The sequence below is a fragment of the Pollicipes pollicipes genome, unplaced genomic scaffold (assembly GCF_011947565.3).
Source record: "Pollicipes pollicipes isolate AB1234 unplaced genomic scaffold, Ppol_2.1 Scaffold_3216;HRSCAF=3773_pilon_pilon_pilon, whole genome shotgun sequence".
Classification (NCBI taxonomy): Eukaryota; Metazoa; Arthropoda; class Thecostraca; order Pollicipedomorpha; family Pollicipedidae; genus Pollicipes; species Pollicipes pollicipes.
In genome coordinates, this window is record NW_023596251.1 from 1,163,752 (window position 1) to 1,184,403 (window position 20,652).

Sequence of the window (20,652 nt, forward strand, 5' to 3'; positions counted from 1 at the left end):
ATTGTTTTCAGAAGGTTTGGATCGCTTTAAGAAAGAAACATGTTTGGCAGCACAATTCACAAAGCGCACCAAAAGGCACTTCAGTTTTGTCCATCCACTTCCAGCTTTCTCCGTCTTGGTAAGCGTTAGTTCGGACAAAGTCGAAGTTGGGGAAATACGTCTTGTTTTGCTTCTGATGGAGAAATACTTCTATTTGTTCCTGGAAAAGGTGCCCTTTGTTACCAAGCATAGAATCTATGGTCATTCATTTGAGTAAATTTACCGCAGTTGCAGATTTGTGATGTAACTGTGAGCATGATATTTAGACATTATTGTGCAACTGGAGCAACGTATTTACGGTTTTTCTTTAACAACACAAAAGAAAATCAGCCGGGATCATGGCAGCTTTCAACGTTCTCGTTTTGACTGTCATCAGTTCTCCTTCTAGTGGAGACCCCAAATGTCAGGGTTTCAGATTCAAACAAATTTCAAAATCCGATTTAAAGCCAATAAATGCACACAGGTACAGGGCGTCACATATCCACACGAGAAGCTGTAAGGAACATCACCAGTGGCATCCTACAAAAATGGCTGCAGGAGGACTTCAGTGCAGTATGTAACAACTTAGGCCCCTCCATCCCAACGCTACAGGCTGGACGTTACAAGCGGCTTTCCTCCTCAACGTCCTTTTGAAGCGACGCACACAAAGTGAAAGCCCTTCATACGACCGCTAGATGTTAACCAGCGCATTCAGCTTTACAACGCTGTCACCTGGCAATTCACTCTGTGAACGTTCCTCCTGCAAGCCGCTCGGAAAGGCTACAGCGGTCTCGAATGCCACCGCCCAACTCGGCAAATGGTTCAGCCCCGGGCCAGCTCTGTGTTCCCGAGCAACTGCCGTCCAGCCGGACGTGGCCAGGTTCAGACTTCTGCGCCCACCGCGGCCGCAGCATCACTGTTTGGTCCGTGTAGCGCGGTTCTCATCAGCCAGCGTGCCGTGGGAGCGGCCGCGCCCTCATCAGCCAGCGTGCTGTGGGAGCGGCCGCGCCCTCATCAGCCAGCGTGCCGTGAGAGCGGCCGCGCCCTCATCAGCCAGCGTGCCGTAGGAGCGGCCGCGCCCTCATCAGCCAGCGAGCCGTGGGAGCGGCCGCACCCGCAGCAGCCGCGTGTCACCCACCTGCAGGTCTTCAGTGATTGGATTGGCCAGGGAGGAGCCGCGACTGCTGCAAAAGTCCTCGGCCTCGCTGTGGTTGCTGCTGATTATGTGGTGCATGTACTGACAGTCGGTGATCTCTTCACCGTAGAACGGCGGCTGGCAGACGCCGTATCCTGCAGCAGTGCACCAGACGAGCGGGTGTGAGCGGAGCGACGGTTTAAGTGGACTCGCTGTGGTTATGTCTGCATGCAGACGTCTCCGTTTAGCTTATCGCAACGGAAACCAGCCAGACGTCCCACTGCCACTGCCGGGCGCCGGACACGACTCGGAACGACGAGATCCGTCTGTCACCCGGCAGGTGCGAGGTCTCCTCTGACTGCGCGGCTAGCTGGACCTCTGCCCACTAGCCGCGCGGTCATCGACGTCCGCGCTCGTCGGCGTGGCCTCCGGAAGCCACTCGTCAGCGCCTGGGCCGGAGTGGCGTTTCATGCAAGCCACGCCTGGACGGCCCCAGCGCCGGGCAGTGAAGCCGCCAGGCAGGCCAGCCCAGCGGCCCTGCGTCTCACCCGGCGGCCAGAAGTCGTCCGCGCACCAGCCCCAGCTGCTGCTGTCCAGCATCACGCCGTTGACGTCGTTGCTCGTGCTGCACCAGAGCTTGCCGGCCGAGTCTGGCGCCGTCACACCCTCCAAGCTCGTGCAGTTCTCATACAGCGTCTCGCCGACGATGAATGGCAGCTGGCAGGGGCTCGGGGCGCCCGGGCCAGCTACCGTCAGCCGCCCTGGGGTCAGCCGGGTCAGGGTCAGAGGTCAGGGTCAACGCGGTCCGTCAACGGCGGCCGATCCCAACCACAGGCGGAGGCGTGTGTTCGCTGTCGTCGAGAGGGAATGTAACGACTCCGTCCACAACATCGCTACGGGAGGTTGCAGGAGACAAACACTCAAGTTCATGACGGTGAGGCGTCCCCGACATCCATGCACTCAACGCCATCATGCTTGTGGCTGTCCAGCGTTATTACAGCAGTCTGTTCACTCCTTTCACAAAAGAAGACAAGTAACTGTCTCTCTCCGGTGGCGCTACTCACTGTCGTCACGACAGTAGCCCCAGTTGTTTCCGTCGACCTTTCCGTCCTCTGTCACGGCCGTGGCGCACCATGGTCTGCCCCGCTTCGGGTCGTACACGCAGCTGGTGTACTGCGAGTCCTCGTACTCGAACGGGAAGTGGCAGAGGGCGTCTGGCACCGGTCCAGACTCCGTGTAGTCCACTGCGGGGTCGTAGCACAGGGCCTCAGATGTACGGGGAGGGACCCGAGGACTTTGTGGTTCACTGTGGGACCGAGCGCAGGGCCTCAGATGTACGGGGAGGGACCCGAGGACTGTGTGGTTCGCTGTGGGACCGAGTACAGGGGCTCACGTGCACGGAGAGCGACCCCAGGACTGTGTGGCTCACATTGGAACCGAGTACGGAAGCTCAAGCACACGACATACGCGGACTGGGCGGATGCCGGTGATCAGGGACAGACTGTGTGCTGAAGGCTGCGGAGCGGGCGGACCGACGCTGCCGCTGAATAACGCGGCGCGGAGTACGACGGTGAGCAGAGTGGCAGACCCGCATTCCACCCCCATCTGTCTTGTAATCTCGTCAGAGATACCGATGCGATGGGGAGATGCGCCGTAAGGCCGACGATGTCGCCACTGGTCTGCTTTCACTTCTCCGGTACTGGCTGCGTGTCTGCCGCCGCGACGATTATAGGTGTTGCGTAGTCAATGAGGCACCATGGATGATGCCATGTGTCGCGCACAGTCCCCTGGGTGTCAACAAGGTTCAGGTACCCGGCTCGGTTATCAGAGCTCTGAGGTACCCCTCTGGCAGGTCAGGTACCGCTCGGGAAGGGCAGGTACCGCTCGGAAAGGTCGGGTACCGCTCGGGGCGTCTGCCTACAACAACGGAGCTGAGTACATGCTGGGTCTTACCGTTGGCTTCACAGATGTGGAGGGCGGTTCCAGAGTCACATGGCGCATTCTTCAGCACGTCATCGACCATCTGAAAGGGAATGTGTGCATCATTCGCGTGTGTTTTCCATGTTTTATATGTTCATGATGGTCTACAACAGAAGTGAAAGACTGCAGTTTCACTAAATTGTGATTCTCATATTGGTATGCAGGTGCAGGCCTCGTTCCCACAACCGGTTCGAGCGATCATCGACACCGTGCGTGAATGAGTGTTACTCTGCACTGCACAGTGCACCAAAATCAATCATGCATGGTGGTGACGATAAAAACCTCTGGTCCCATCTAGCCCTGATCGATATGTCCTTTGCTCAGCATTTACGTCGAGCTCGTCGATTAACATTCCCTATTTACACACGTGCGAAGCAGAAGCTTGTGGAACCACGCTCCGATATGGCGAAGCAGTCATTTTAATAAGCCACTTGTCTTTTCTGGCGTAGTTCGTCAGCAGCATTCTGATTGTAGTCTGGGGAGATGAAACCTGCTGCACCATAGCAATACTAATCTACTATTTCCTTTCACTGCCCGTTTCTCCATTTACTTTCCGTAGCTCATTTCTTTGCACTTTGTCTGCAAAGTTTGGCTTTAGCACGGGACGCGGAAGGGCTCAGTTCACCGCACTCGTACTTATACTCTCCGTTCTGACCTACTTTACAACCATAAAGGTCACTCAGATCGCAACGAAGAGAACAAGCGGTTGCCAGCGAGGACACCACCAGAATAAGGAGCACATGCGGTAAACTACCACGCACATGGGTCTACCGAGTATTCTGTTTATAAGCTACCGAATGCTAGCGATTATTCCACAGGTTCAAATCTCAAAGATTTCACAAGTCAAATGCATTCCAATCAAGGAAGCGCGCCCACCCTGTTTGACGCGGGTGGTCACTGGAGAGCCTTGGACAATCAAAGCGGACGACTTCAAGGAAGCAGCGCGGGCCCATCAGGCAGAAGGAGCTACGAACGCATCAGGACCCCAGCGCAGAGGCTACTATTGATGCCTCGCAGAAGCACCTCTCACCACCAGACAAGTCGTCGAACTGTTGGCGGTGAACAAGCTGGCGTCGAAGTCGGTTGTGATCTCATCCAGCAGGTACTCAGGCATAAAGCGCCCGGACGTGAACATGGCGTACGGCGTGTCGTCCTGCTCGTAGATGCCGTCCACGGCCACTTTGACGGTTTTCATCTGTAGGCGAGACGGACCGGGCATCAACGCCGGCTCACGGAAACGTCATTCACGACATCCACTACGTCGTAGAACTAAATCACCAGGTGAACAGCCGGCGCTAGGCGACGTCGATCAGCACGCACTGTCCTGCAGAGCAGCGGCCCACCCAGGCACACCTCCCGCTCACGTCAGTCAAGGCTGACTCCACCAGGTCCCAATAGGTCTTGTGGTGGAACAGAGTGGTGAGCGTGAGCAGACGTGTGCCCCTCTCGGCGCAGAAGTCCTGCTGGTCGGCGGGCGTCAGCTGCGCCTGCTCCGGCAGAGAGAGGCTCGTGCCCAGCAGGCAGAGCGGCGTCTCCAGCTCGTCTCGCTCCAGCTCGATGAAGCCCAGAGGACACACCGTCGCTGTCGGCGCCGCGTGTCCAGGTCAGTCCGCCAATCAGGCCGAGTAACACAGATGTCATGGCAGGACATCACGTGGACATCATGGCAGGACACCACGCAGGACATCATGGCAGGACATCACGCGGACATCATGGCAGGACATCACGCGGACATCATGGCAGGACATCACGCGGACATCATGGCAGGACATCACGCGGACATCATGGCAGGACATCACGCGGACATCATGGCAGGACATCACGCGGACATCATGGCAGGGACATCACGCGGACATCATGGCAGGACATCACGCGGACATCATGGCAGGACATCACGCGGACATGATGACATCGCTGCGGGCGGAGAGTATGGTGTCGCAGAAGCTGGAAGTCAGGACATCACAGCAGGGGACAGTGCGACGCATCCCATCACACAGACATCCTGATATTCAGTGATGACAACATCATGTCGGTAAGTGATCTCACCAAGAAGGGAACGCTTCAGTCCACAAACGAACGTGTCCACCCTTATAAGCCATTGCAAACGACCTTTCTCCTATCCACGCAAACGGCAAAAAAGGCAGAGCCCGAACATACCGCAATGAACAGGCGACAGGCGCTGGATCGGCCGTCCACCGAACGCGAGCCGTCTGACACAGGGAGCGGTCACTGCGCCACCCCTCGCTCTGTGTCTGCGCCATAGACCACCCGGCAGCCTTGTGCGCCCGACAAGCCACCCAAACAACAGCGGTGAGGTCAGCTGTCGGGGTCATTCCAGTTATTGCAATCCATTTGTCACGAGGAACTTGAATCCTGACGTCTCCTGCGGCGTCAGTTGTGACGCCAGGATGTGACGTCATATGTGGCGTCAGCTGTGACGTCAGCGTGTGACGTCACCTGCTGCGCAAGCGTCATCATGCGACGCGTTGTGAAATCGCAGGATCAAGGCCGAAGAGCAAGGGTAGGGTGGATAATCACAATTGATATCTCCCCCACTTCGTGAGAGCAATGGAGCGCACGCGGGACCATGGTAGTGAGCAAAATACTTGTCCACTCTCTTTTCTGCCCTGAGATAGGATAGAGGATTCTGTGAGAAAGAATACGCCAATGGTGCACAGGTGTGTGCGTATGTGTCAACTCACCGGACAAGAGGAACTGCAGGCGACAGCTGTGCTGACTCACCGGGACATGAGGACATGCAGGTGACGAAGGTGCCCGGCTCCCGGCGCGTGACGCCATCGGTCAGCTGGGTGGGGCACCAGGCCGTGCCGTTGGTGCCGTCCACGGTCGTACACTGGCCGTACCGGCGGCCCTTGTACGTGAACGGGAACACGCACTCCTGCCGTCCATCGCCGGCGCGGTAACAGGCTGCGCGGCGAAGACGTGCGGCGGTCAGCGCACGCCGAGCAGGCGGGCGTCTCAGGGCCCGGCGAGGGCCGACCCGGCTCGCTGCCGGAGCGGACGGGGTCCAGGGCTCGGCAAGGTCTCAGCCGAGGACAGGAGCGGACGGGGTCCGGGGCTCGGCAGAGTCTCAGCTGAGGACAGGAGCGGACGGGGTCCGGGGCTCGGCAGAGTCTCAGCCGAGGACAGGAGCGGACGGGGTCCGCGGCTTGGCAGAGCCTCAGCCAAGGACAGGAGCGGACGGGGTCCGGGGCTCGGCAGAGTCTCAGCCGGGGACAGAAGCGGACGGAGATCGACAGAGTCTCAGCCGAGGACAGGAGCGGACGGGGTCCAGGGCTCGGCAGAGTCCCAGCCGAGGACAGGAGCGGACGGGGTCCAGGGCTCGGCAGAGTCTCAGCCGAGGACAGGAGCGGACGGGGTCCAGAGGTCGGCAGAGTCCCAGCCAAGGACAGGAGCGGACGGGGTCCAGGGTTCGGCAGAGTCTCAGCCGAGGACGGGAGCCGACGGGGCTTGGGGCTCGGCAGTCTCAGCCGAGGGCAGGAGCCGGATGTCGGATCCGCAGGACTGTCGGCGCAAAATGATTTTGACGAAACGCATCGCAAGTCAGGGTTTTGAAGCGAGGGATCGTCGCAGCGCGATACAATTGGTGCGATCTTCCGATGGGTGCTGACCACGCGAGCAAAGGGCGTGGCGTTCTCGCGCTTAGCTCGCTGACTCCCGTCAGCAGGAGGGACAGACCACTCACCGTGGAACTGGCAGATGGGGTTGTGGACGGCGGGCGAGGCGTTGCTGCAGGATCTGGACGCCACGGAGCTGGAGCTGAGCTGCACGATGGTGCAGCCTGTGTCGGCTTGGAGCGTATATTGGGGTAAAGCGAAGACGTCCCATGTGGAAGGGGACGGCTTGGGGCTGAAACAAAGATCGGCTCACGTGTCGTCTCATGGTGAAAGGCGATGTTATTACGCGATGCACCACATGACGTGCCGGGGCGTCGCTTCGCAAAGTGAACTGGGTTGCTGAACGGAGAAAGATGACTCAGCTCACCCCAGCATATGCCAGCGAGCAAGTTGTACCCGGATTTGGCGTATTTTCTCTGAAAGTTGGCTAGGGCAGAGCGGCATTGGGGAGGAGTCGACTGAAGCCTGCCCCCCCCCCCCTAACCGAACAGAAAAATACACTCCTGTGACGGGCAAGGCATCGCACAACAATATATCCATCACACCATCACGAAGGTGTTACTTTTCACATCTTTCGAATTCGAGACGCATGACCGCGCCTCGACCTGGATGGAGACGATGCTGGCATATAGCGTAACGCCACAAAGGGTTCGCTGCGACCAGCCATGTGTCTGTGGGGTGATCAGACCGGCGCGGGGTGTCGTGGGGTGATCAACGCCGGGCGGGGGGTAACAACGGCGTTCGCTGCGACCGGCGTTGACGGGGGTGATCAACGGCGTGGGTGACGTGGGTGATCAACCGGCGCGGGGTGATCGTGGGGTGATCAGACCGGCGGGGGGTGACGTGGGGTGATCAGACCGGCCGTGGGGTGATCGTGGGGTGATCAGACCGGCCGTGGGGTGATCGTGGGGTGATCAGACCGGCCGTGGGGTGATCGTGGGTGATCAGACCGGCGCGGGGTGATCGTGGGGTGATCAGACCGGCGCGGGGTGACGTGGGGTGATCAGACCGGCCGTGGGGTGATCAGACCGGCGCGGATGAATGTACCGCCGGTCCCGCCAGCGGGGGCAGCCGGGGACGTACCCAGCGGCAGTCTGGGACGTACCCAGCGGCAGTCTCAGTCCGTGGCAATTCGAACGTCGCATTACGGTTTGTGGGGACGTGAGCACTTGGTGACAGATGTTAACAGACTTTTTTGAAAAATCTTGGCAGGCTTTCTTACGGTTGACTTTTGAAACGGATTGTGAGTGTGGACGAGCTCTCAGCAGTGCTCCAAAGAGGCACGTCTGTAAGTGTATCGTAACACATCGCAGGTGCACCACTTACGGGAGGCCCCTCGCTGTGAAGAACTGTGTGTGAGTAATACGCGGCAACTGTCGCATCTGTTTTATGCGCAGATTGTACGAAACAAACCTTCACACATACGTGTTGTAAAAACATTTACTGAGGAAGCATTCAGCAGGTACATACTGCACATGTGTCGCATACAGCGTTGTGTATACGCCGGATGGCAGGTGATGTACGCACATTGCACACAAAACGCCTTCACTGACGCATGTTTGGGGGAAGGAATTGCATTGGCGTCTGCACCATCTGCAGCACGGGATTTGCTGTGTCCCTCTTAGGACTGATCAGTCCCACCTGATGTTGTTGATGGTCAGCGAGTAGGGCTTGTTGAAGCGGTCGATGGCAGAGTGCACCGCTCCGAGCGATCCAGTGACCACTTGATTTTCAATCTGCGACAGTTTATCTCATTACGGTATATCTGAATTACGAACGAACAATGCACGGGATCGTACTATTTCCAAGGCTAGATAGAAATAGCGAGAAAGAAAGAGAGAGAGACAGGGGGAGGAAGAGAGAGAGAGAGAGAGAGAGAGAGAGAGAGAGAGAGAGAGAGAGAGAGAGAGAGAGAGAGAGAGAGAGAGAGAGAGAGAGAGAGAGAGGCAGAGAGGCAGAAGACAGAAAGAGCATGGAGGGCTGCCTATTTGTACATATCTTATATTTTGGCAATCGTGCGTTCAAGCGTCAGATTGCCATGTCTGCCACGTTTGGTCTATCCCCCACCCTCCTCGCCTTCCCCATCTTTCATCCACCTTAGCCCTAACAGGCCAGAAGAGACAGCGGACTGACTGTGGATCGCACGACATTTCTCACCCCGTAGTCCGCCATGTTGGTTTGCTTCATGAGACTGACTATGGCGTCGACCTGTGCTTGGTTCGCCGGCACCGCCAGCCACGAGTTCTTGCTGCGGCAGTACTGAAGCACAGCGATGTTGTGATCTGTGGTGGTGCCGTAAACTTATCCTTCCGTGCACACAAAGCACGACCGAACCTTCTGTGGCAGTTCGGGCTTTGCTTATTCACCAAAGAATCGAGTCCGTGGCTGGGCAGGGCGCCTCCGACGAGGCCCGTTTACGCGAGGCATCCTTGTCATTTTAAGTATTCTGTGTTCTGAAAGCTGAGACGACAGCTGTGTTCTGCGGAATGGAAAGTTAACCATTTTGAGTGCTGAGAAAGGACCAGGTGCTGAAAAGGATGTGCAGAGCGACATAACCCATGTTTGCTTGATGACACCTTTAAACTAGCACCCCTTGCGATACTGAAGGCCGATAGCTCTCAGCATAAGAGTTGTGAGCTCAGAATGCTGACGAAGGCGTTGGCTAGAGGCAGCTCACCTCGCTGGCCGCCACATGGTCCCAAGAGCGGCTGGCGTTGGAGTGGAAGTGGAAACAGTTGTAAAAATCCCGCTGGTAGGTGAAATCCGACGGACAGTTTGAAGGCTCTGAAAACGAAGACGCAATGCAGTGCACTCGCCCAGCTACAATGCTGAATATCGGTGTTGATGTTCCCATGAAAGGACCAGCAAACCCAAGGAAAGAAACAGGTTATGTAAAGCTGTGTTTTATCCGTGCGTACAGCGGGCGGAGTTCGCAGGCCATCTACCATCAACACGAGCTCACAGGGCGTAGATCAGCCAGAAAACACTATGAGACGCGACCAAAGGCCCCACAGAGTACAGAACATTGGGCCAGTACCGCACATGATGGGCCGATGCTGACAGACACCTGATAGCCAGCGCATACACCTATGATGAGCAATTGCTGTGACTGTTAACTAACAGAGCCCTCGTCTGGCAATGATCGCTCGAGCCGGATCGAGGCCCGAATCGAGCCGACGATCCCGATCGAGTCCGCCAGTTCCCGCGTCCGAGGACACGTGACCAGACCGTCGATGGCCACCGGCCCACCGGACCACCGGACCGCCGGCGGCACCGCCACCCTGGCGGCCGCTCACCGATGGCACTGCAGAGCGTCGGCAGCTGCTGGTCGCAGGTGCCGCTCCGCAGCAGGAAGCCGCTCTCCACGTCCATGACGGCGCAGTCGCCGTCGGTGGCCGGCTCCCCGGGCGCCCACAGCCGGTCCCACTCAGCCGTCTGCGGCGGCACGGTGGCAGGGGTGTCGGGCGGCGCGGGAGAGGGACGTCACCGCCCCCGAGACATCACCACCCCCGGGACGTTACCGCCCTCGAGACATCACCACCACCGGGACGTCACCACACTCGAGACATCACCACCCCCGGGACGTCACCACCCTCGAGACATTACCGGCCCCGGGACGTCACCACCCTCGAGACATCACCACCCCCGGGACGTTACCGCCCTCGAGACATCACCACCCCCGGGACGTCACCACCCCCGGGACGTCACCGACCCAGGACGTCACCACCCTCGAGACATCACCACCCCCGGGACGTCACCGACCCAGGACGTCACCACCCCCGGGACGTCACCGACCCAGGACGTCACCACCCTCGAGACATCACCACCCCCGGGACGTCACCGACCCAGGACGTCACCACCCTCGAGACATCACCACCCCCGGGACGTCACCGCCCCCGGACGTTACCGCCCTCGAGACATCACCACCCCCGGGACGTCACCGCCCTCGAGACATCACCACCCCGGGACGTTACTGCCCTCGAGACATCACCGCCCCCGGGACGTCACCACCCTCGAGACATCGCCACCCCCGGGACGTCACCACCCTCGAGACATCACCGCCCCCGGACGTCACCACCCTCGAGACATCGCCACCCCTGGGACGTCACCGCCCCCGAGACATCACCGCCCCCGGGACGTCACCACCCTCGAGACATCACCACCCCCGGGACGTCACCACCCTCGAGACATCACCACCCCCGGGACGTCACCACCCTCGAGACATCACCGCCCCCGGGACGTCACCACCCTCGAGACATCACCGCCCCGGGACGTCACCGCCCCTGGAGACATCGCCACCCCGGGACGTCACCACCCTCGAGACATCACCACCCCGGGACGTCACCACCCTCGAGACATCGCCACCCCCGGGACGTCACCACCCTCGAGACATCGCCACCACGGGACGTCACCACACTCGAGACATCACCACCCCCGGGACTTCACCACCCTCGAGACATCACCGGCCCTGGGACGTCACCACCCTCGAGACATCACCACCCCCGGGACGTTACCGCCCTCGAGACATCACCACCCCCGGGACGTCACCACCCTCGAGACATCACCACCCCCGGGACGTCACCACCCTCGAGACATCACCACCCCCGGGACGTTACCGCCCTCGAGACATCACCACCCCCGGGACGTCACCACCCCCGGGACGTCACCGCCCCAGGACGTCACCGCCTCCAGCACCCGTGTCTCTCGGAAGAGAGACCTTTGGAAACAATGTGAAGAGCACCCGTTTGCTCAAGTTCCGAAAGCCTTGACTTACTAGACAACCCCAAGAATATCTATGTATGAAATGAAACTAAAAGCTTCAGTCTCTCACAGGTCTCATGACCAACACAGTATCGTCGTCAACTCAACGCCCAACTGAATCGAGCCAACCAATTTCGATAGAAGCGACGTAACCCGGCCCGACGCGAGCGGTTTGCCGATCGTGGCCGAGGTCGGCAGATCCGTCTCACCATGGGCTCGCCGTCGCGGTCGAGGAAGGTGTCGTCCTGCCGCTGAAACCCCGTGTAGATGGTCTGGTTGAGGCCCAGCGCGGACAGGTACTGCTTGACGAAGTTGAGCTCGCGCGGCGTGCGCGCGGTGAGCGGCGTGCCCATCAAGGCGGCGCACAGATCATCGCCGTTGGCATACGTCGTCGCCGTGGTCGTGCGCGCCACGCAGCTGTCCATGATGTTGACGAAACCGTCTGGGCAGCTGAGGACACCTGCAGGGACGGCGGCTGTAACGGCCTGGCTTTGGGATCGGTGTGACGGCGGCGGTCACGGTCTGACTGTGGGCTCGGTGTGACGGCAGCGGTCACGGCCTGGTTGTGGGATCGGTGTGACGGCGGCGGTCACGGCCTGGTTGTGGGATCGGTGTGACGGCGGCGGTCACGGCCTGGTTGTGGGATCGGTGTGACGGCGGTGGTTACGGTCTGACTGGTCTGGTTCAGGGGTCAACGTAACGACACTGGGCGGCGGACAGACGCCCGGCACCAGGTGCAGACATTGGTGTCAGCTGGTTCTCACGCGTGGGAGCAATCCTTCGCTCGTCAACCTCCTCTGCAAGCGTTGCGCGTATTGATTCCTTTCTGCAGTGTTGCTGACAGGAAAGGAGACAGGAGAGGAGGACCGTCTGACAGGAGAGGAGGACCGTCGCGAGTGTTAATAAGATCAGAGTTACGTGAGCTATTCAGCGCATTAGCGACGAAGAACATTCGCATAGATAAGACAGTAGTATTAGCTTTGTTCCTCGGTGAAAACCAGGAGAATCGAAATACAGTTGGGTTGATACTTCGGCAACATGCTTTAATCGAAACAATAGCAGAAGTCAGGGTTCGTTTTGGTTTAGCAGAAGCCACGGTTCAAATTTGCACAAGCTTGAAGTTGTGAAAATTTGTTATCTTCTGCTATTGTTTCGATCAAGGCACGTTGCCGAAATATCAACCCAACCATATCTCCATTCCCCTGGTTCTCCCCGAGGAATAAGGCTAACACTACTATCTTATCTAAGATCAGAGCCATGTACACCTGGCCGGCACCAGCCAGTCACCACCACAAACGGCACGTGACGTGCCAGACGTCACCACCACAAACGGCGCGTGACGTGCCAGACGACGCGATGGTGAGGAAGGAGCTGATGCAGCCCGTACTGCCCGTACCATACTCAGGCCAAGGCCAGACGCAGTCAGATAATAGCGTGTTCCTCTCCGGACCTGGACACCAACCGGAGATCTTCTGCACGAAATGCGGCGCATCTCCCATATGGTTAACCGCGCAACGGTTTCCAGTCCGCGCAATTTATATACTAAAATAACGAGCAAGCGCCACGTTCGTGTAATTTGCGGACGTGTCAGCGCACGTGACGAGTAGCTATTCACCCTGCTCTGCTCGGTGCATTCCGTCACGAACGACCACATGGGGGATAATCCTCTCCCCGGTTATCTCCGGGTCTTGTCGTGGGATTGGCAGGAAATGACAAGCCACAGTCCCAGGTCAGTATCAGCCGGGAGACATTAGGCTGACATCTGTCAAGTGACACATGCCGGCATCTGTCACCGACAAACCAGCAGTCATGACAGCGGCCAGGCAGGCTTACCTTCTCTGGTGTGCCAGACAGCGTTGTACGGCGAGCACTGAACGTTCCCGTTACCGTTGCGGAAGCACTGTGTCTTTATCTGGCAGAACTGGAACGCCACCCTGGTGTTCTTCTTATAGGCCTGTCAAGTACAATACCACAATGCAGAATATCTGGCGAAAAGGCAGCTGAATTTCATAGGCACCGAAGTTAATGCTGACGGTATTTGTAAGCAAGCCGATATGAATTCAGCAAAATTTGAGAAGCAGAGCATACAGGCGCCAGAATTCCGGTCAAGCACGTGTCCGGACATCCAGACGGCGCTAGTACGTGCACCAGAGCATGTCCGGACATCCAGACGGCGCTAGTACGTGCACCAGAGCATGTCCAGACATGCAGACGGCGCTAGTACGTGCGCCAGAGCATATCCAGACATCCAGACGGCGCCAGTACGTGTGCCAGAGCATGTCCAGACATCCAGACGGCGCTAGTACGTGTGCCAGAGCATATCCAGACATCCAGACGGCGCTAGTACGTGTGCCAGAGCATGTCCAGACATCCAGACGGCGCTAGTACGTGCGCCAGAGAATGTCCGGATACCCAGACGGGGCTAGTACGTGTGCCAGAGCATGTCCAGACATCCAGACGGCGCTAGTACGTGTGCCAGAGCATATCCAGACATCCAGACGGCGCTAGTACGTGTGCCAGAGCATGTCCAGACATCCAGACGGCGCTAGTACGTGCGCCAGAGCATATCCAGACATCCAGACGGCGCCAGTACGTGTGCCAGAGCATGTCCAGACATCCAGACGGCGCTAGTACGTGCGCCAGAGCATATCCAGACATCCAGACGGCGCTAGTACGTGTGCCAGAGCATGTCCAGACATCCAGACGGCGCTAGTACGTGCGCCAGAGAATGTCCGGATACCCAGACGGGGCTGGTACGTGCGCCAGCGCATGTCCGGGTCACTCTCACGCACACAAGTCCATCATAGTGAATTCACTGACGTGGGAAAGGGTGTAGTGGCCGGCCAGCTTGGTGGGTATCGTGTTGAGCAGCTGGAAGCCCCGGCTCTCCAGAGCGGTGTGGTCGGCCTGGCGGCACGCCTCCTGCACCTCTCCGTGCTCCATCAGCGTCCCTGCGGCGTCACACCAGGACGTACGAGGTCAGACCTGAGGAGCGGCGTGTTATATGTGCATGCAGGCCCATGCTGGCCGACGGGAAAGCAATCCTCGTAGTCGCAAGTGAGTCATCCCGACGCTGCACTGGATTTTACAGATCTCGAACCGTCACTGGAGGCCAGAGATGGCACTTGCTAGGCTAGCTCATCTTCAGTGCGCTCAGATACCATCGACTTTATCATCCGTTTGTTGACTGCCTGAAGCCAGGCTGTCGCCCAGCTTCGATGCTGACATCTCAGATCACCTCATTCCGAGAAAACTCGTCTGTTTTAACCTTTTTCTCTACTCAGTTTGGAGATACTGGAAGCTCGTCGGCCAGCTATAGGCACGCACTGAGGTCACTGACCTTTGACCTCACAGGGGAACCACGCGTACGAGATGGCATCGCCCAAGCTGCTGGGGGCACACGACTCCCAGAACCAGGCCAGGTCTGCCTTCATATAGATGCACTTGCTGCCCTGGTAGCTCGCCGGCGGGCTACTGCCGTCTGCTGCAATGGTGGGCTCGCCGGCGCCGAAGTTCTGGTAGTCCGAGTCGGTGAAGCTCGTGCCGTCTCCGTAGACCCAGGCGTTGTCGTCCGAGCTCCACTGAAACGTTTGCACCTACGCTCAAAGATCGGCCTCGGCTGAAAATCGCCGCCACCGAGTGTGCCCGTAACACCCACAGCCGCCCCCGCTGCACCCGTCACACCCACACCTGCCCCTGCTGCACCCGTCACACCCACAGCCGCCCCCGCTGCACCCGTCACACCCACACCCACCCCTGCTGCACCCGTCACACCCACACCTGCCCTGCTGCACCCGTCACATCCACAGCTGCCCCCGCTGCACCCGTCACACCCACAGCCGTCCCCGCTGCGCCCGTCACACCCACGCCCGCCCCGCTGCGCCCGTTACACCCACAGCTGCCCCGCTGCACCCGTCACACCCACACCCGCCCCCGCTGCACTCGTCACACCCACAGCCGCCCCCGCTGCACCCGTCACACCCACACCTGCCCCCGCTGCACCCGTCACACCCACAGCCGCCCCCGCTGCACCCGTCACACCCTCACCGGCCCCCACTGCAGCCACTCTGACCTCGGCCCCTGACGCACTGCACCCGGCACGCACCACAACGAGCACCCTACGAAAATGAGTAGGCAAAATGGGCTCCAAAATAAACGCCCGTATGTATACTTGGCACCGTATGCAGGATTTTGGCAGGCATGACGCTATGCAAGCTTGAACGGAATGCTCGACATTTTGGGATATTCAGGGAAGCATTAAATATGATGAGCCAAACTTGCTGATGAATATTGGTCTGCTTTTAAATGTAAAAGACTGCTTTGGATTCCAGATCCTTGCATTCACATTTTCGGTTGCGTCGCTATAATTCCTGTCCTCTGTAGTACAAAATGTGATTCGTGTTGTAAACTTAAGCTCAACGCATTTTATTGGTTCACGGCCAACTGCTGCCCGTTGAAGCCACGAGTTGTGCTCGCGTGCGCCAGACACACATAATTCAAAGACCATATTTTGCCAAACCTTGAGCATTGCATGGCCAGTCAGGTGGCAGCATTCGCGTGGCGTCTCTGTGGCACCACACGTCTGCGTTACCTTCAAATAGGCAGCGCAAAATAAAGGCGCAGCCTCGAAGTTCGATGCGTTAAGCTTACAAACAAGGTGGCTTGAAGGCTCGAATAGGCCATGGTTGTGTATTGCATCGACTGATCTTCAAAAAAGCTATCTCAATTCGAAACCCCGTACACATGTGGAGTACTCCTTTTGATCGTTAACTGGTGTCAAATGCACAAACAGGCTAAATATAAAGGAAGAAAAAAGACAGAGACAATCATGGCTCACCACTGTTGTGATAAGAATCGCCCCCCCCCCCCAAGAAAAAACATTGAAGAGGCGCTGATCGCCCTGATTATAAAGCCGTCCTTGGTTCCTTGAGGCATGAGATCATTCGATGAGCTTAAAGCTTACATTTTCAGAGGAAACATCATAACATGAATTAAACTTCTTTGCGGTTACTCCAGTCATGCTGTTACCAATAGCGAGCTCTTTGAACTGGTGTAAGTGCAGTGCAGGTCCACTCCAATGCTCGCCTTACTAGTTTCCCTAGCTGTACATGATGCGAGACATAGGACGGGTGGACATAGATCAGCTGGAACTATAAGACTGGCAGCTCAAGAGGTGGAGTATGATCGCGCCCACGGCATGCGTAATGGTGTTCTCATGTTCTACGGCGCTTGCAGAGTTGTTTTGCAATTACATATGTAAATACTGAAACGTTTATGTTACTAAGCGATCCCAAGATGAAGAATACCGGCTTGTGAGGCTTAAATATTCTAAAGGCAAGGCATCGACCACTTCAAGGTCAAACCGGCACAATACTACAGCGTTGTGAGCTGACATTTGGTCTCTCTAACCAAGACACAATACTACAGCGTTGTGAGCTGACATTTGGTCTCTCTAACCAAGACACAACACTACAGCGTTGTGAGCTGACATTTGGTCTTTCTAACCAAGACACAATACTACAGCGTTGTGAGCTGACATTTGGTCTCTAACCAAGACACAATACTACAGCGGTGTGAGCTGACATTTGGTCGCTCTATCCAAGACACAATACTACAGCGTTGTGAGCTGACATTTGGTCCCTCTAACCAAGACACAATACTACAGCGATGTGAGCTGACATTTGGTCGCTCTAACCAAGACACAATACTACAGCGGTGTGAGCTGACATTTGGTCTCTCTAACCAAGACACAATACTACAGCGTTGTGAGCTGACATTTGGTCCCTCTAACCAAAACACAATACTACAGCGGTGTGAGCTGACATTTGGTCTCTCTAACCAAGACACAATACTACAGCGTCGTGAGCTGACATTTGGTCTCTCTAACCAAGACACAACACTACAGCGTTGTGAGCTGACATCTGGTCTTTCTAACCAAGACACAATACTACAGCGATGTGAGCTGACATTTGGTCTCTCTAACCAAGACACAATACTACAGCGGTGTGAGCTGACATTTGGTCTCTCTAACCAAGACACAATACTACAGCGTTGTGAGCTGACATTTGGTCTCTCTAACCAAGACACAATACTACAGCGTTGTGAGCTGACATTTGGTCTCTCTAACCAAGACACAATACTACAGCGATGTGAGCTGACATTTGGTCTCTCTAACCAAGACACAATACTACAGCGTTGTGAGCTGACATTTGGTCTCTAACCAAGACACAATACTACAGCGGTGTGAGCTGACATTTGGTCTCTCTATCCAAGACACAATACTACAGCGTTGTGAGCTGACATTTGGTCCCTCTAACCAAGACACAATACTACAGCGATGTGAGCTGACATTTGGTCGCTCTAACCAAGACACAATACTACAGCGGTGTGAGCTGACATTTGGTCTCTCTATCCAAGACACAATACTACAGCGGTGTGAGCTGACATTTGGTCTCTCTATCCAAGACACAATACTACAGCGTTGTGAGCTGACATTTGGTCCCTCTAACCAAGACACAATACTACAGCGATGTGAGCTGACATTTGGTCGCTCTAACCAAGACACAATACTACAGCGGTGTGAGCTGACATTTGGTCGCTCTAACCAAGACACAATACTACAGCGTTGTGAGCTGACATTTGGTCCCTCTAACCAAGACACAATACTACAGCGGTGTGAGCTGACATTTGGTCCCTCTAACCAAGACACAATACTACAGCGATGTGAGCTGACATTTAGTCTCTCTAACCAAGACACAATACTACAGCGATGTGAGCTGACATTTAGTCTCTCTAACCAAGACACAATACTACAGCGTTGTGAGCTGACATCTGGTCTTTCTAACCAAGACACAATACTACAGCATTGTGAGCTGACATTTGGTCTCTCTAATCAGGACTCCTGGCCATCAACGGCCAGCATCTCTGTAAACGGAGACAGCACCGAAGGTCGCAGCCGGCTGCCGGGCCATGTACCGCCCGGCGCGTCACGGCGCGCCAACCTGGATGTTGATGAATGTGGCGTGCTCTCTTCCAGTGAGAACGTCGTACGGGGAAATGTCGGTGATGGACGCGATGAAGGCGTTGTCTTTAGCACTCCTGCAAGGCCAACACACATGTGAGCAGCTCGGATGAGAGTCCAGAGGTGGTCTAAACAGCTGCTCACAAGTCCAGACAGGTCAGACTGCAGTGGCTGAAACTGCAGACAGCGCAGCTCAAATGCAGGTGAGGACACCGAGCCGAAATGAACCAGCGTAGTAAGAACACATGTGGATGTGTGCTCCACTCAGCTGAGCTGTCGGATAAGTAAACACACGGCTTTGGCCCATGGCTGGATCTCATTGTGTTGAATCACGAGAAGTATCGTTAGAATACAGATATAGGTGTAATTCCACTGGGCACGCCTAAAAATCATATTCCTGTTAAGTATTTTGAAAAATAGAAACGTATCTTTCTGATTCATGTGTACCATTCATATAAGCCAGGATCTATGACACTCTGCAAAATTTTGCAAAGTTTTGTCAATAATATGGGGCAATTGGGAAATGAGTGCACCTTGAGAATTCTAATGACATCACTTTGGGACATTTCGTGCTGACGACGATGTGTCCCAAAGTAACATGTCAGTACATCGTATGTTCCAAAATGACACGATGTGTCCCGAAGTGACATGACATATGTCCTAAGCTCATTTTAGAATCACAGCTGTTAGCCACCCACTTGAAGTCTACAAGCAACTAGTCCTAACTTTTGAAAAATCTCTAAGAAAGCTTACACCTAAGCTTACTCCTGTGCACTGCACACAGCTACCCATGGCTGAAATAATTACAAGCAGTAGCATTGTGCGGCATTTCTTTATGTGTCTACCCAACGTTTGCAAACTTTTTACACTTACCCGTACTGATACCCGTAGTTCTTTCCAAAGCTGTATCCAACCCAGTATCCCTCCGATGTAGGTACCCATGGGTTGACTCAACACGTGAGGTACTTGTGTGTGCATTCTAAACTAAATGACGTCGCAAAATAAGGTCTTACTCCCCACCAAAGTGTGCAAATTGGGTCACGTGATCGCGCTCGAGGCATGAAACAAGTCGCCTTATGTCACATGAGAGCGGACGGAGTCTTTGGATGTCATCTGTAGGTGTTAAGTGGGCTATTTGATCGCACCGGGGGTGTGAAATGGGGTGCTTGATCCCGCCTGATGATGACGTGTAAGTCAGTTGTTTGATCGCACCTGGGGGCGTAGAATAACACATTTGGTTTCACCGGAGGTGTAAAGTGAGCCTCCGATCCCACCTGGGGGTGCGAGTCAGCTGTTTGCTCGTACCTGGGGGCGTATGGCCAGCCATCGGTGCAGGCGGTGTCGCGCTCGCTGAAGCCGTTGACAAACGTCCCGGTGTCACCGTCAGACACGCACTTGTCGTTGTTCGCACCCAAAACGTACTGGGTTCCCGTGGGGCAAACAGCTGCCGGAGGTGCCGGGCAGCCGGTCAGGGTCGACAGGGAAGCAGGTCAAGGTCGGACGGCGACAATCTGGTCTGATGCCAGCTACAGGTCTGATTATTACACTGGGAAAATAACACGTCACCAAATGTTGTGCTTGTAATTTTTTTGAGCTAAGGAGGTTGACATGCTGTGACATGGTGGAATACATCTTTGCTGCAATTGAAGTGGCATATATGCGTGGATTTTCTCTCCTGCTTTCCTGGCGAGGGACCATGTGTTACCAAGTGATTCCACCGAAACGAGACCGTACATAGTTCAGCCCCGAGCTGCCTGCCTGCAATGATTCCTAGTTCGGCCAATCAACTGCCGATTCATATCAACACGGACATAACCCTTGCAGGCTCCTCCACCGGGCAGAACTTCGCTCCGGACCTGGTCCGGTCAGCTGTTTTCTTTCCTCCATGCTTCCGAGACATTGACCTTAGTGAACCTACAAAGCCAACACTCTAGTCCACACAAACGCACTGGACCGAGTGATGAGGACTTCTTCACCTACCCCTGGGGGTTTCGCTGCGCTCGTCCGACAGAGACACGCTGTTGGTTGCCGCTGACCCGAGGAGAGTGACCCTGACCTGGGCATCTTCATCGTAACTGGTCAGTACGAACAGCAAACCA

The 20,652-nt window shown here is 56.1% G+C and overlaps 1 protein-coding gene across 1 annotated transcript in view; it reads right to left on the reverse strand.

Moving 5' to 3' along the window:
- Nucleotides 1–20,652, reverse strand: part of LOC119090995 (uncharacterized) — a 62,568-nt gene that overhangs the window by 19,654 nt on the left and 22,262 nt on the right. Inside the window, exons 19-38 of the mRNA XM_037213719.1 lie at nucleotides 20,640–20,652; nucleotides 19,859–19,997; nucleotides 18,534–18,630; nucleotides 14,873–15,113; nucleotides 14,353–14,483; nucleotides 13,366–13,486; nucleotides 11,742–11,992; nucleotides 10,068–10,206; nucleotides 9,449–9,555; nucleotides 8,929–9,030; nucleotides 8,413–8,507; nucleotides 6,840–7,003; nucleotides 5,876–6,061; nucleotides 4,498–4,715; nucleotides 4,164–4,328; nucleotides 3,107–3,176; nucleotides 2,218–2,397; nucleotides 1,702–1,914; nucleotides 1,157–1,308; nucleotides 70–199 (exon numbers count right to left, since the gene is read on the reverse strand). The exon at nucleotides 20,640–20,652 is cut by the window's right edge and continues 81 nt beyond it. Coding sequence (XP_037069614.1) covers nucleotides 70–199; nucleotides 1,157–1,308; nucleotides 1,702–1,914; nucleotides 2,218–2,397; nucleotides 3,107–3,176; nucleotides 4,164–4,328; nucleotides 4,498–4,715; nucleotides 5,876–6,061; nucleotides 6,840–7,003; nucleotides 8,413–8,507; nucleotides 8,929–9,030; nucleotides 9,449–9,555; nucleotides 10,068–10,206; nucleotides 11,742–11,992; nucleotides 13,366–13,486; nucleotides 14,353–14,483; nucleotides 14,873–15,113; nucleotides 18,534–18,630; nucleotides 19,859–19,997; nucleotides 20,640–20,652 — 2,914 coding nt within the window. The remainder of the gene's footprint in view (nucleotides 1–69; nucleotides 200–1,156; nucleotides 1,309–1,701; nucleotides 1,915–2,217; nucleotides 2,398–3,106; nucleotides 3,177–4,163; nucleotides 4,329–4,497; nucleotides 4,716–5,875; nucleotides 6,062–6,839; nucleotides 7,004–8,412; nucleotides 8,508–8,928; nucleotides 9,031–9,448; nucleotides 9,556–10,067; nucleotides 10,207–11,741; nucleotides 11,993–13,365; nucleotides 13,487–14,352; nucleotides 14,484–14,872; nucleotides 15,114–18,533; nucleotides 18,631–19,858; nucleotides 19,998–20,639) is intronic.